Source organism: Equus caballus, chromosome 13 (genome assembly GCF_041296265.1).
Source record: "Equus caballus isolate H_3958 breed thoroughbred chromosome 13, TB-T2T, whole genome shotgun sequence".
Classification (NCBI taxonomy): domain Eukaryota; kingdom Metazoa; phylum Chordata; class Mammalia; order Perissodactyla; family Equidae; genus Equus; species Equus caballus.
The window spans coordinates 34,565,638-34,580,098 of NC_091696.1; the positions used below are offsets into that span (position 1 = coordinate 34,565,638).

General features: G+C 41.7%; 1 protein-coding gene across 2 annotated transcripts in view; it reads right to left on the minus strand.

Moving 5' to 3' along the window:
• Nucleotides 1-14,461, minus strand: part of PRKCB (protein kinase C beta) — a 304,436-nt gene that overhangs the window by 166,463 nt on the left and 123,512 nt on the right. For both annotated transcript variants that reach the window (XM_023616107.2, XM_023616108.2), the window contains exon 3: nt 6,928-7,010. In XM_023616107.2, the coding sequence (XP_023471875.1) occupies nt 6,928-7,010 (83 nt within the window). The remainder of the gene's footprint in view (nt 1-6,927; nt 7,011-14,461) is intronic.

Below are 14,461 nucleotides of genomic sequence, written 5' to 3' on the forward strand. Positions count from 1 at the left end.
CAGCAGACGAGAGCCAGCGAGGTAGAAGGCAAATGGCCACAAATTCCTCCCATTCCTGTAGGCATCTCTGCAGTGTGACTTCGCAGCTCCTCCCATCCAGAGATGAAGTCTGTTTCTCCAGCCCTGAATCTGGTTTGGGCCATAACCAGTGTGACACAAAGAAAGCCTTGAAAAACACCTGTGTTTGGGGGATTTCCCTCTCGTGCTGTGCTTGGAACCCTGAGACCAGTGTGTGGATGAGCCTAAGTTAGCGTACTGTGGGGAAAGAGACCACATGGAGGAGAAATGAAGCACCCCAGCCAACGGGCTGCCAATGATCAGTCATGTTAGTGAGACCTAGGTGACCCAGCACCAGCCAAGTCACTGGCTGACCAAGACCCATGAGAAAGCCCAGCAGAGATTAGCTGAATGGACCCAGATCAGAAGAGTCACCCAAGTAGCCCCCAGACTCATGAGAAATAATAAATGATTGTTGTCTTAAGCTACTAAATTTTGGGATGGTTTGTTACACAGCAAAGCTAACTGATACAGCTGATAATAAGAAAGCATCTTGCAAGTGCTAGAGCCTCAGTTCTAGTGTCTGAGGCCATTGTCCCTGACACTCTTATTCCATTCTCAAGATTTTCACACAAGCCCATCTCTTTTCCTATTGCCAATTTGAATTTTATTTCCCTCACTTTCAATTTGAAAAAAACAAAACTCTGAAGCTTTCCTTTTTCTCTGTAATCTTATATCTTTTAAAATGAATAGAAATCTTTCCTTCCTCTAATGTTTAAAATAAACATTTATTAGTCTATTATTCTGGAGCTTTGGGAGAAGAAAAGTTTCTTCGGCAATATTCTCATTTCTCTCTTGGTTATTTGCCTATTCTGGTTTTCAATTCTTCTTGAGACAAAATGGGCAATTTAAAATTTCCTAGAAAATCATCCATTTCAACCAGATTTTCAAACACATTGGCATTTATATACACATTCTTTTTAATATATAAATATAAGATATTCTTTTTAAATTTTCTTTTATTTCCCTCTTATTAAGTCTTCAACAGGGGGCCCGTCCTGTGGCCGAGTGGTTAAGTTTGTGCGCTCCACTTTGGCAGCTCAGAGTTTCGCTGGTACAGATCCTGGATGCCAACATGGCACCACTCATCAGGCCACACTGAGGCAGCATCTCACACGGCACAACCAGAGGACCTGAAGCTAAAATGCACAACTATGTACTGGGGGATTTGGGGAGAAGAAGAAGAAAAAAAGAAAAGATTGGCAACAGATGTTAGTTCAGGTGCCAATCTTTAAAATAAAAAAAAAAAGTCTTCAACAGTTAACACATGATCTATCATTTTTAACATATTTCTTCATAAAGTAAGACTTGAATAAAAAACACAAAAGGATACACTCAACAGTAGTGCCCATGATCTTTAACTGACCTGATTTGGTGATGGAATCAGGAGGCCGTAGGGCATAACAATGGGTTTTATTCAGTATCTTGACTATAAATGATAAGAAATTACTTCTAAAACCATAAAGTGTTGAAGAAAGTACCTTTAGACAAACCAGCTAAAGAGTCCCTTTGTACTCGTGTACTACCTGGCACAAAGCCCGTGCTCCATCAAGTTAGCCATTATTATGAGCCATTATTCCTTGGCAAGTCAGGGGGTGACCTGCATCCCTTCTTGAGTAAGAGAGACTCTTCCAGGGATTAATAATAATTTAGAAACCATTTATTGAGTGCCTTCTTTGTGCCAGACAGTATTCTGGATGTGGCTCAAGCAACCTCTCATTGAATACTCACCAAAAAACTATGATTTAGGTATTATTTTCCGCATTTTAAAGATATAAACTAAGGGTCACAGAACTTAAATTATTTTCCCAAGACCGTTGGAGAAATAAATGGCAGTGTTGGAAGTTGACACCAAGGTCTTCTGGCTCCAAAGTCCTAGCTCTTTTCTCAGCATCGCACCACAGCATTTGAGGTTTTGTGTAAAGTAACAGAAATGGAAAACAGTGATTACCTCACCAGGCATGCTCGGGTGGAGGAGTGCAGAGAATCCTCAGTACATTCGCGATTGGGGAGAGAGGTGGAGAGGTCAAAACGCCCTCAGCTACTTGTATCAAGGGCTTACTATGTCGCAGGCTCTGTGCTAAGCACTTTCATGCAATGGCTTTTTGTTCCTTTTATTTTTATTTTCTTATTCACCCTTTTTCATTTTAAGGATTGTTTTTTTGTTATTACAATAAACCTATGTGGTTAGTACTAATATCCTACTTTATAGATAAGGAAACTGGGCCACACAGAGGGTAAGTGACACACCCAAGTTTCCCTAATGGTCACTGGCAGAGTTAGGCCCTGAATTCAGGTATGTTTGACTTCGGAGTCCATAATCTTAACTGTCATTGTCTTTGGGCACGATTGATAAATTGCCTACTTCCCATTTGTAGCTGGAGATGGCTGGGTCAGCCGGGGACCGGGAGCAGGGAATAAATGAGGTACCGTCTCTTAATGAGGCCACCTATGACTCTCTGAACCACACAATGACCTATGGATCTTTTATGAAGTCTAGTGGGAGGGTCTCCAAGGGTTCTGTTCTGCAGTGGCCCTTGGATCAACAGTATCTGCAGTAGATTGACCAGAGATTCTTCCCCTCCCATGAAGAGTAGAGTCTATTTCTCAACCACTTGAATCTGGGCTTGGCCACGAGACTACTTTGTCCAGTGGGACAGTATCAGACAGGACGCACAGCCTGAAAAGGCACACATGCACTGGGGCATGCTCTCTTGCTCTTCTTGGAACCCTGAAACCACCATGTGAACAAGCCAGAGCTAGCCAGCTGGAGAATGAGAGGCCACATGGAGGAGGACCTAGGCACCCAGGCCAACAACCTGCTCACTGCCAGTCATGTGAGTGGGGCCATCCTAGACCAGCCAGCATATATCCACAAACACAGGCAAGAACCCCTTAAATTCTGTGCCCTGGGCAAGTACTTCACTTCACCCACCCTAGTCCCAGTTCTCAGACATAACTCCTCTCTTTCTTGTTCTGAGAAGATCTGTCAGGAGGCTGTGTACGTGGTCAGTATTCTAAGTGCTGACTAATCTATAAATGTCCATACGTAATGCTTACGGCAATCTCAGAGACTTGGTCTCTCTAAGAGGTCTGAGAGACAGCAGAATTGAGGGTTTCCACGAGGTGAGACCAAGAACCAGTAGGATGCCTGTAAATGACTAGAAGTACCACCCAGGAACTCTGCCATGTTTTGAGGTCCTCCAATGGTGGGTGCCCATCTATGTTGTCTATTCCCAGTGGCATTGAATGGTTGGGTCAGTAGTTGGGTTCACTGGGACAGTGGCCAGTTCATAAAGTTCCCTAAAGCAGCCTAATGTCATGAAGTGGACCTATCTGTAGAAGAATGCCAAATACACAAAGTTCTACTATTATCCAGAATATTCCCTGGTTCAAACTGCACTTGGAATAGCAGAGGATAGAGGACAGAGCCTGTGCTTTTCTGCTCCATGAGCCTGCCGCACAACAGCTCCTCCAAGGTCACACAGGAGGAGGGCACTCCTCCATACCCACACGAGCCTCAGGGGCAGTCAAAAGAGAGCCTGGCCAGGTTGGTGAACAGGTGTGGCCAGATCTTTAATCATGCCTCCAACCATGGACAGAGAAAGGTCAGTGAACTGAGTCAAGTCAGTTCAGGAGTCTGGATCAATTCATCATCCTTGGTGCCAACTGACCTTCTTGGAACTGTGTCCAGAGTTAGAATCATTCCAGGTAGGCTGCCAAATCCTTTGCATGCCAGCTGCAAGGTAGTGCTTCCTGCTGTCCCCATGCCCAAGGTAATGAATGGCTGCACTGGTCCATTCATCCAGAGAGGGGTCTCCTACCACTTATGGAGCCTACACACTCCTAGGAAGGACTGCCAGGTGACGGGCAGAGGACCTGCTCATTCTTCAGACTTGCTTTGTAGACATTGATCCTTGCTGCCTGCATGTATTCACGATTATTGATTATCATTGTCATCATCATCCACATAGCTCTTCCTATGAATGGTACTAAGTACTTTCACAGATATTTATATGTTGGATACTCATAACAATGCCATAAGGCAGGGACTATGATTTTATCCATTTTTCCGTGAAGGGATCTAAGGCACAAAGAGATTTAAGTACTTTGCCCAAGGTCACAGGAACGTAAGCCTAGGAATGCCAGCTCCATAGTCTATGATTTTAACCAGGACACAGTGCTGCTTCTCTAGTTTTCCTGAGGGAGGGACCAACTCTCCCCCAGTCTCAAATCATGGGGTGATGCACGGGCCCTCCTTGCCAGGAGTAGGCACATAACCAGGTTATGCCAATCAGCAGAACCATCCTTCAGGCTGCAACTGACCCATGGCCCAATGAGACCTTAGCTCTTGTCACTGGAGTTGCAGGCTGATAAGACATAAGACAAGGGTGCAGCAGCTATGGTGCTCCCACAGGAGAAACGCCTTCCTGAAGCTGACACCCAGACAGAGGAAAGCTGAGCCAAGAAATGGAGAGAGATTCCTGAGGACCTGATTTCAGCACCTTGATTCTCTGTGCCTGAAGCCAGGGCTATTCTTGAGCTTTTCCATTTCAGGAACCAAAAATTTCCCTTTTCACATAAGCCAGTTTCAGCTGAGTTTCTGTCTTAGGCAACAGAAAAAGTCAACGAACATAGACAGGATATGGGAAACATCCTGTCGGCTGCTCCCTGAGCATAAAGCCTTGGTCTGCACGAACATTCAGAGCTGCGTAATGGAGCCAGGCTGTCCCCACAAACTTCCCGCCTGCCTTCCTGGGGACGAGAGAAGGAATTACACTGAAAGGGCCAGGGAGTGTGATCTGAGAGGGTGCGACAAACGGTCCTGTCTTCATCTTTGCACACAGGCCTGCAAGGGCTTTGGTTGTTCCATGTTGCTTGGAGTTCCTCAACCCAAGTGCCACAGTTTCCAAGCAAGGTAACTGCAGCATAAGCTCCAGCGTTCGCGTTGCTGTGGTGACAGATACGTCCCTGATTTGCCGCAAAATGGCAGATGACCACTTGTAGCAGGCCAGCAAGAGTGGAACAAATGCAATGACAGAAGGTAGTCACCACTCACTTCTAGTAAGCTGAGGTCAGCTGTCAAGTCGAAGTGGGTAAGAACAGGACCAGTAATGGAGACAAAGCCAATGGGAAAGACTCCAGGAAAGTGAACCAACGCAGGAACAAAGTAAGAGAACCAGGGGAGATGGCTGTACATAGGGTATGCATGGCTGCACATAGGGTATGCTGCACATAGGGTATGCTGCACATAGGGTACGCTGCACATAGGGTATGCATGGCTGCATATAGGGTATGCTGAACATAGGGTATGCATGGTTGCACATAGGGTATGCTGCACATAGGGTATGCTGCACGTAGGGTATGCTGCACATAGGGTATGCATGGCTGCACATAGGGTATGCTGAACATAGGGTATGCATGGTTGCACATAGGGTATGCTGCACATAGGGTATGCTGAACATAGGGTATGCTGAACATAGGGTATGCATGGCTGCACATAGGGTATGCTGTACATAGGGTATGCTGAACATAGGGTATGCTGAACACAGGGTATGCTGAACATAGGGTATGCATGGCTGCACATAGGGTATGCTGCACATAGGGTATGCTGAACATAGGGTATGCTGCACATAGGGTATGCAGTTCACTACTGGGCAATGGAAGAGTGTGCATGGTGGAAGGTTCTAGCAGGACAGTTTTACCTACATGTAAAAGAACACCCCAAACAATGAGACTTTATCAAAGGAGCTTCTTATCTCACATACTCAGTCTGCAGAGTGGGCTCAGCAGCTCGTCAGTGTCATCAATGACCCAGGTTTCTTCAACTCTTCCACTACGTCAAGCTCAGGATGTCCGCCGTGTCTCCCTCATTGACCCAAAAGGGCTGCCACAACTCCAAGCATTATATCCTCACACAAAAATGCCCAACAGGACAAAGGAAGGGATGTCTTCTCTTATCAGAAAGGAAAGTCTTTCCTGGAAGCCCTCCTCAGACTTCCCTTGAAGTCCCACTGAGCAGAAGTGGGTCAGCTGCTCATTCATCAGCTATAAGGGAGCCTATGAAAGCAAGTATCAGCCATTTTCAGCCTCAAGCATAAAAGGTGGCCTCTTCCAGAAAGCAGAGAGTGAGAGCCATGAATGGGTGTTGGGTACGCAATCAACAACATACCCCAAACTTTAGATAGATGTGTACAAGACTTTTACCATATCTTTACAGCACCCATCCTGTCACTCACTTAATATCTTCCTTAAATCAATCTAACCTTGTTTAACCTAAATACTTTTATGTAGGTAGGAAATTTTATATCCCTACTATAAACGCAAAATCACTACTAGATACATTTTTCCAATCCATATTAAAATAAATTCATAATTATTAAAACAAAAATTATTTGCCTGTTTTACCTAGAAGCATCTCTTGTCCCACCAGCGGTAGTCATACTTTGGGATGCACAGTTGCAGGAGAAAATCATTTCCCCCTAATTTTTGGGCCCTGGTATCAAGAATTGCCTAACAAAAAAGCTATAGGTAAAGTGCATTGTAAGGTACCATCCTAACTGCCTTTCTACAGTAGCAACAATTTAGCCCCTGCCCACCACTCTCCATGCCCCAGCTGTAAAGATGAAGACATTTAGCAAAATCGTAGTAGGGGAACTAGGTGTTTCCTGTATAGTCACGCTCCAACTCTCAAAGCGTTTCACTATTTTTGCTCATTAAAATGAAAAAACATCTCAGAGGCTATAGGGACCATCACATGCCTTGGAATGAGAACACCCTGACTTTTTTGTCACAGCATACTCACTCACATTTACCCAAAAGGATGCATCAGCTGTGGACAGAGAGAGGTGACCAGTGCCCGTTACTTACATCAGAGGCTGGGCCCTTGTCCGCGCCTGGGCAGGAGAAAGTGACAAATTCATGGCACCGCTTGTGCACGACAAAACAGCAGACTAGAAGGGGGGAAGAGAGGGAAGGAGAGGAAGAGATTGTTAAAACTGGACAAGTAAAAGATTAAGACAAGTAAAGATTTCATACCAAAATAAACAATGCCTTCAGTATCCGCACCTTGTCCTCTGTTGACGTCGAACTCTGGGGTACCCCGATCCTGCATCGTGCAAATGAGTTAAGCTACTAAAGTTAACTAGGGTTCAAAAGATCACATTTGCTCAAAATTACACTCCCTTGGAAATTTCTTAGGTTGCCTGGTTTTGGAACAGAACGTTGTTTCTTAGATGGAACACCATATGAAGTAGTTGGCTTATGTTTAGGTCCATAATGCATAAGAAATATGTATATTTAAACACGAGAATCACACTTAAAAGAGATGTGCATAATATGAAGGGCATGCAGAGACAGAGAGAGCAGGAATGGCAGGCCCATGCCCCCATCTCACCCAGGAGCAACGTCAATTATGTGGAAGAGGGGAAGAAACAGGCTGCAATGTTTACGTTGTTACTTTAGTAGTTTGCAACCAAACACGTATATGCTTGAATATATATTTATTCGTATGAGTTAAAACGCATCTATGATATGGCTCTGCTATTTGGGGATTTTATCACTTGGGGGGAGGGGTAGTCAGAGAATATATACAAAATAAATCTGATTTTTTTTTGATGTTCCAATCTTCTTTTACAGTTTTGTGGTTCAAATCAACTTATCCAAACTCTAGACGGTGGGTTTGTGGAAGACGGGCATCATGTTGTAGGGCCCAGCTCAGCGTCTTTCTAAAGTACATGCTCAGTAAATGAAAACAGAACAGGAAAGCTAGGCTTCCCTAGTGATACAATGGATGAGGGCAACAATCATTGATGGCTGCTAACATCACAGGAAGACACTGCCTGCCTATCGATGGAAGTACTACAAAGTACTCGACCACCAGGGAAGGACTCTTGCCAAAATAATCAAACCTGAATCAATTCAAGCATCTTGATCCAACGACCAATTTACAGAAAATACAAGTGACAGAGGTGCATACTAAATGACACCACAAGGGAGGCAACCAGGAAAAAAAATTTTTTTTAATACACCAGAATGTGGAAAACTACAAAATGACCAAATAGCTTCTTCAATAAACAAACTGCAAGAGGACAGGGCAAACTACTCTGTATGATATCATAATGGTGGACACATTTATAGAATGTACAACACAAAGAGTGAACCCAATATACACCATGGCTTTTAGTTAATAACAATGTATCAGTATCAGCTCGTCAACTGTAACAAATGTACCAGAGTAATGCAAGATTTTTTAAGTGCTTTACATATATTAATTTACTTACCACTCATAACAACACTATAAGGCAGATACTATTTCTTTTTTTTTAGATATAACTGACATATTCTATTCGTTTCAGGTGTACAACCTAATGATCTGATACATGTATATACTGCAAAATGATCACCACAGTCAGCCTAGTTAACATCCATCACCACACATAGCTACAAATTTTTTCTCGTGATTTTTTTTTTTTCCTGAGGAAGATTCGCCCTGAGCTAACATCTTTTGCCAATCTCCCTCTTTTTTTGCTTGAGGAAGATTGTCCCTGAGCTAACATCTGTGCCAATCTTCCTCTATTTTGTATGTGGGATGCCACCACAGCATGGCTGACAAGTGGTGTAGGTCCTGGGATCTGAACCTGTGAACCCAGGCCACCAAAGCTGAGCACGCCGAACTTAACCACTATACCACAGGGCCAGCCCCGGAGATCTTTTAATATTTACCCTCCTAGCAACTTTCAAATATAAAATACAGTACTCTTAACTATAGTCCACACTGTACATTATATCCCCGGCACTTATTTAGTTTATTTTGACCACCTGCATGATTTTGCCCACTCCTTACGCCCTGCCTCTGGCAACAGTCAGTTTGTTCTCTGTATCTGTGAGTTCCAGGTTGCTTTGTTTTGTTTTTTAGGTTCCACATATAAGTGAGATCATATGGTATTTGTCTTTCTCTGTCTGACTTATTTCCTTGCAAAATGTTAATAACGGGGGGACAGGACGGGAATAGGGTTCAGGGAGTTTACGGGAACTCTTTGTGCTTTCCAACCAATTTTTCTGTAAACCTAAAACTGCTCAAAACAAAGAACAAAAATGAAAATAAAACTGCAAGAGAAAAAAAGCAGGGCAGAGGAGACACTTACAGATTCAAAGAGATTTCAGAAACTTATCAACTAAATGCAATATGGAGACCTGTCTGGATTCTAATTTAAATAAACTAATAGTTTAAAAAAATGGTGATACAATCAGGAAAATGGATATACACACTGTTTGATGAGATGACAGAATTCTTGTTATTGATACTAAAGAATTATAATTTTTTGGTATGATAATGGTATTGTGGTTATTTTTGTTAAAGAATCCTTACCTTTGAGGAGACATCCTATAATCTTTATGGATAAAAGGATTCAATTCAAAATAATTCAGTATGAAAGGAAAGGGATGGAAAGGGAAAGGTTATAGATGGAAAAAAAATTAGTCATGACTGATCATTACTGAACCTGGGTCATGGACACATGAGGACTCATTATACTAACCTGTCTACTTTTATATACGTTTAGTATCTTACATAATATAATATAAAATTATTTTAAAACCTTCATGTTTTGGAATCAAGAAGAGGTCCAAAGGGAACAAATTCTTTCTCCTTTACTTACTCCCTCTTCTGTTTCAACATTTACTGTACTTTATAAGGAATATATGCTTTGTAGAAAGATGTTTGTGTCAAATAGCGCACGTGTGTGTGTCCCTCTGTGCCTATATGTCTGTGGATTCTGGGAGAAATAGACGAGCAGTGGTCAAAAAATGCCAGTGATGGTTATCTCTGGCAGGATTGCAGATTATTTCTACTTTCAACCTTACATTTTTCTACATTGTTTGAAATTTTTACAATGCACACATATTAGTTATATAATCAGGAAAAATAAGCCTCCTTCCATTTTGAAACAAAACAAAGAGTCAAAGAAAAACAGAAGTTGGGGAATGAAAAATATGATTGCCAAAATTGGGAACTCAATAGTTGGACTGATAACAGAATGGGCACAGCTAAAGAGGAACTTAGCAAACTAGAAATCTAAATTGAGGGATTTTTCCCAGAATTCTGCAAAAAGTGCAAGAATAAAACAAATGATATAAACCATATATGATAGATCCAAAAATTCTAACATCCATCTAAAAAGAGGTTCAGGAGAGAACAGAGAGAATGGTAAAGAAGGTGTAATCAAAGAAAATAGATGAAAATTCCCTAACGATTAAGAAGAATTTGAATCATTAAATTGAAAGAAACTATCAAGAGTCAACAGGTATGAATGAGCAAAAGACTGATGGTGAGGACAGCAAGGCTTTGAAACATTCTAATGTGTCTAACAGGAGGAGGAAGAGGGGAGGAGAAAGATTACTGACAAAGGAAGAAAAATAATTTTCACATCAGATTTCTAATCTGCAACTCCGAATTCTAGAATATGATGGAGCAATATCTTCAAAGGTTTAGAAAATTCATTTGAGCCTAAGACTTCATACACAACCAAACTAACATTCAAATGAAGATACAAAATAAAGACATTTCCAGAATACAAGGACTTAGAAAATCCACTTCCCACAAAAGAAGTACTAGAGAATATACACCCCGAAAAATAACAACCAAAAAACGAATAAAAGAGGCATAAGAAACAGTGGTGAAGGAAGCAGCAGAAGGAAGAAGGGGGAACCTAAGTCATAAGGAATGGGGGTGGGCGAAGGGCTGTATAATCGAAATGTGCTAAAGGTCTTGTCTTACTCCTTGAGATTATCGATACTGGGAAACTCTATATAGAATATTACGTTTAAACGTGTATATTAACAATTAAGAATAAAAGTAAGAATAGGAGTATCCCCTGTAATTTAATGGTATCTAATATGAAATGGGAATCTAATTTGCCTTTTTTTCCCAAACAGGCAACTGTCCCAGCATCTTTTATTGAATAACTCATCCCTTCCCCACTGATTCCAAATGCCAACTTTATTATACGATAAATAATTACACAAACAGGGGTCTGTCCTGTTCCACCGATCTGCAGTGCAGTAACACAGGTTTTAATGATAGTAGCTTTATAATATGTGGTATCTTGGCAGGAAAATCCTCATTAGTCTTATTTTCACCATTTTCTTGGCAATCACTCCACGTTTATTCCAAGTGAACTTTAGAATCAATTTATCAGGCCTTTAAAAACACTAGTGGAATCTTTTAGAATTATATTTATTCAATCCTCCCCCCAAAAAATTTATTGGGACTTTGACTGAAATTGTCTTAAATTTAGAAATTAAACTCAAGATAATTGGCACTTTACAAGAATGAGTCTATCAGGAACAGGGTGTCCTCTTGTTAAAATCTTGTTTCATGTCTTTAATTTTTTCCATAGATCCTACACATCTCTCATTTAGTATTACCTGAGGGATCCTTTTTTATGCTACTGTGATTTTGACATTTTTTTCTTTTTTGTTTTCCAAATGGTTATTGTTTACAAGTAGGAAAGCAATAAACTTTCAGCATATTTATTTTGTAAGCTTTTTTTTTTTAACTCATAATAGTTTTTGTGGGTTTTCAATTGCTTCCTTCGAATTTTCCAGGTAGAGAATCATATTATCCCCAATAATAATATTTTTCATTTCTCCTCTGTGACAGATATGCCTCTTTTTTTCCTTTATCACATTTCCAAGTCTAGAACTTTCACAACAACGTGGACTAAAAGGGATGACAGCAGATGGCCCAGTCCCGCTCTGAGCTTTCCCCAGCTCCGCCTGTCGTGCACTCTCTCCTGAAATGCACTTTTGGAATTTATATTTTCCTTGGGAATTGTCCATAGTGTTCTCCTCACTTTCCTTCAACTGCATCATCTTATCCAGGATGACGATTTGCCTTTTCTCGTTCTTTCTTCACATTGTGTTGTTAGGTAGTCTCTCTCTTATTTCTTCCAAAGGTTTATCTTCTTTGTCGCCTATTTTATTATTCTATCATTTTAAAGAAGCAGATCGTGATTATCAGTTCTACTAGGTTTTTTCTACTTTATTAATTGCTGCTTTTGCTTCTATTTGTCCTACTTATTTTTATTACTTATTTGTACTTGTATTACTTATTGGTTAGGAGTACAAATTCTGGAGTCAAGGTCCAGGTTTAGATCCTGCATCATCGTTTGCAAACTATAATATTTGGGCACTTACCTCTTCATGTCGCAGTTTCCTCTCTGAAAAATGACAGCGATATGGGTAAGAATAGTACCCATAGCATTGTATTGTTGTCAGAATTAAATGAACTAATCCGTGCTCAGAACTGTGCCCAGCAGACCATGAGTAGTCAACAAATGTCTGCCGCTGTTATTTATTGTTCTTTTTAAAGCTTCTTGAATTGACTGCTCAGTTAATTTATTCCCATTCTGCTTCATTAAAAACATCAAGATTTTTAAAGCTAAAAATTCTCCTTTCAAGTACAGTTTTGCCTGCCTCCTATGTTTTATATTCAACGTCATCATTGTTTTAAGTTTCTAAATGGTCTATTACTATCATTTTAACTTCTTCTTTGTCACAGAACTATTTAGGAAAGTTGTTTCCCCCCACCCCCATTTACAAGTAGTTGCTTTAGTCTAGAACCTTTCTTCAAAACATCCAAAATGGTAGTTACAATCTTATTCATCCTTACTCTTTTTGAGGCAAGAAGGGGGGCTCGCCTCTAGTCTTCCAGTGTCTACCACAATTCCTGGTACATGACTATATGTAGTAGAATAATGTTTGGGGAATGAATGAACAAAACATGAATATCATCAGCCAAAGAAAAAGAAGAAAGCTTCACGGCAGACACAGCTCCCAGCTGGCCTTCCACTTTCCAACACCACGGACAGGGGCAGCAGTACCTTAGTCATCGACAAGGTCTCCTTCGGCAGCCTTCTGGTTAGCCAGAAAAATAAACCACCCACCCCCAACAACGTGGCATCAATATGCCAAGTGACTTGACCACGCTCCAGCAGATTCTCTGGAGGAGCTGGGAACAGACTCTGGAAAGAGCGTGAGCTTCTGCTGCAGGTACCTCCTTTGCACAATGTGTTTCAGAAAAGTTGTGCAAATCAAATTTCCCATTAACTACAACGCTTTAAAGAAAAGTAGTAGGCTGGCTATTTAAAGAAACAAACTAAATCCTTTTGTGATACAAATAAACACCCCCTCATTCCTGTTTGGCAAATTCAGGGTAAAACTAGCTTTTCTTAAATAAGACGCAACATTTACTGAGCTGCTGAAACATGTACCAGGTCCTACTTTCAAACAGGTACCTGGTAAGAGCCAAGAATTCCCAGATGCTGCATGGTTTATTCAAGAACTGCTTGCTCCGCGGAGGTTAACAGCCTGCAGCCCACAGCCCTGTGAATGCAGCCTGCAGCCGTGCTTTATTAGGACCACACAGCGAAGACTCACTCAGATGCCTAGGGGCCAGGTGAGCAATGGGAATGTCTGAGGCTCAGGCGGGAGATTGCATGCATCACCTGTTTAAAGGGGAAATTGCTACCCAGCACCAGCAGAGAATGAGATAAAGGCCCCAAGCTCTATCCACCTCCACCCCTCCCTGATTACATGTGAAATCATAAAGGTCACAGGTCAGCTTTTTGGGTAAGATAATGCCTTCCACCAACCCTCACCAAAGATGCCCACATTCTCATTCCTGGAACTTGTGACTATGTTCCCTTACACGGCAAAATGGATTTTGCAGATGTGATTAAATTAAAGGTCTTGAGATGGGGAGTTAGACTGGATTATCCTGGTGGGCCCAATGGAATCGCAAGGGTCCTATTCAGAGGGAGGCAGCAGGACCAGAGTCAGAGAAGAAGTGACGATAGAAAAAGAGGTTGGAGTGATGTCATTGCTGGTAAGGAACATAAGCCAAGGAATGCGGGTGGCCTGTAGAAGCAAGAAAAGGCAAGGAACAGACTGTCCCCGGAGCCTCCAGAAGGAATGCAGCCCTGCTGACACCTTGATTTTAGCCTCATAAGACCAATTTTCAGACTTCTGACCTCCAGAATTATAACATAATAAATTCCTGTCATTTTAAGCCACACAGTGTGCGGTGATCTTTACAGTAGCAAGAACCTAATAAACCAGCCAAGGGTCAGAAACACTAGTTGATCCCAGAAGCAATAAACTACAGTCAAAAGCCCAGGGGACCTCTCTGGAGTATCTGCCCCAAGAAAGCAGCGGGACCCCAACTCTGCTTCGCACTGCACCCCACCCCCAAATTCCCAACTAACTACTATAATTTATTCATTACATTCCAGAGAGGACTAAATCAAACCATCAAGATCTTATTTTTCCTCTTTGGAGTTGATGCTCTTCTACCCAATTCTCTCTGGGGTCTATAGTGGAAAACTGACATCCCTGGGCAGCA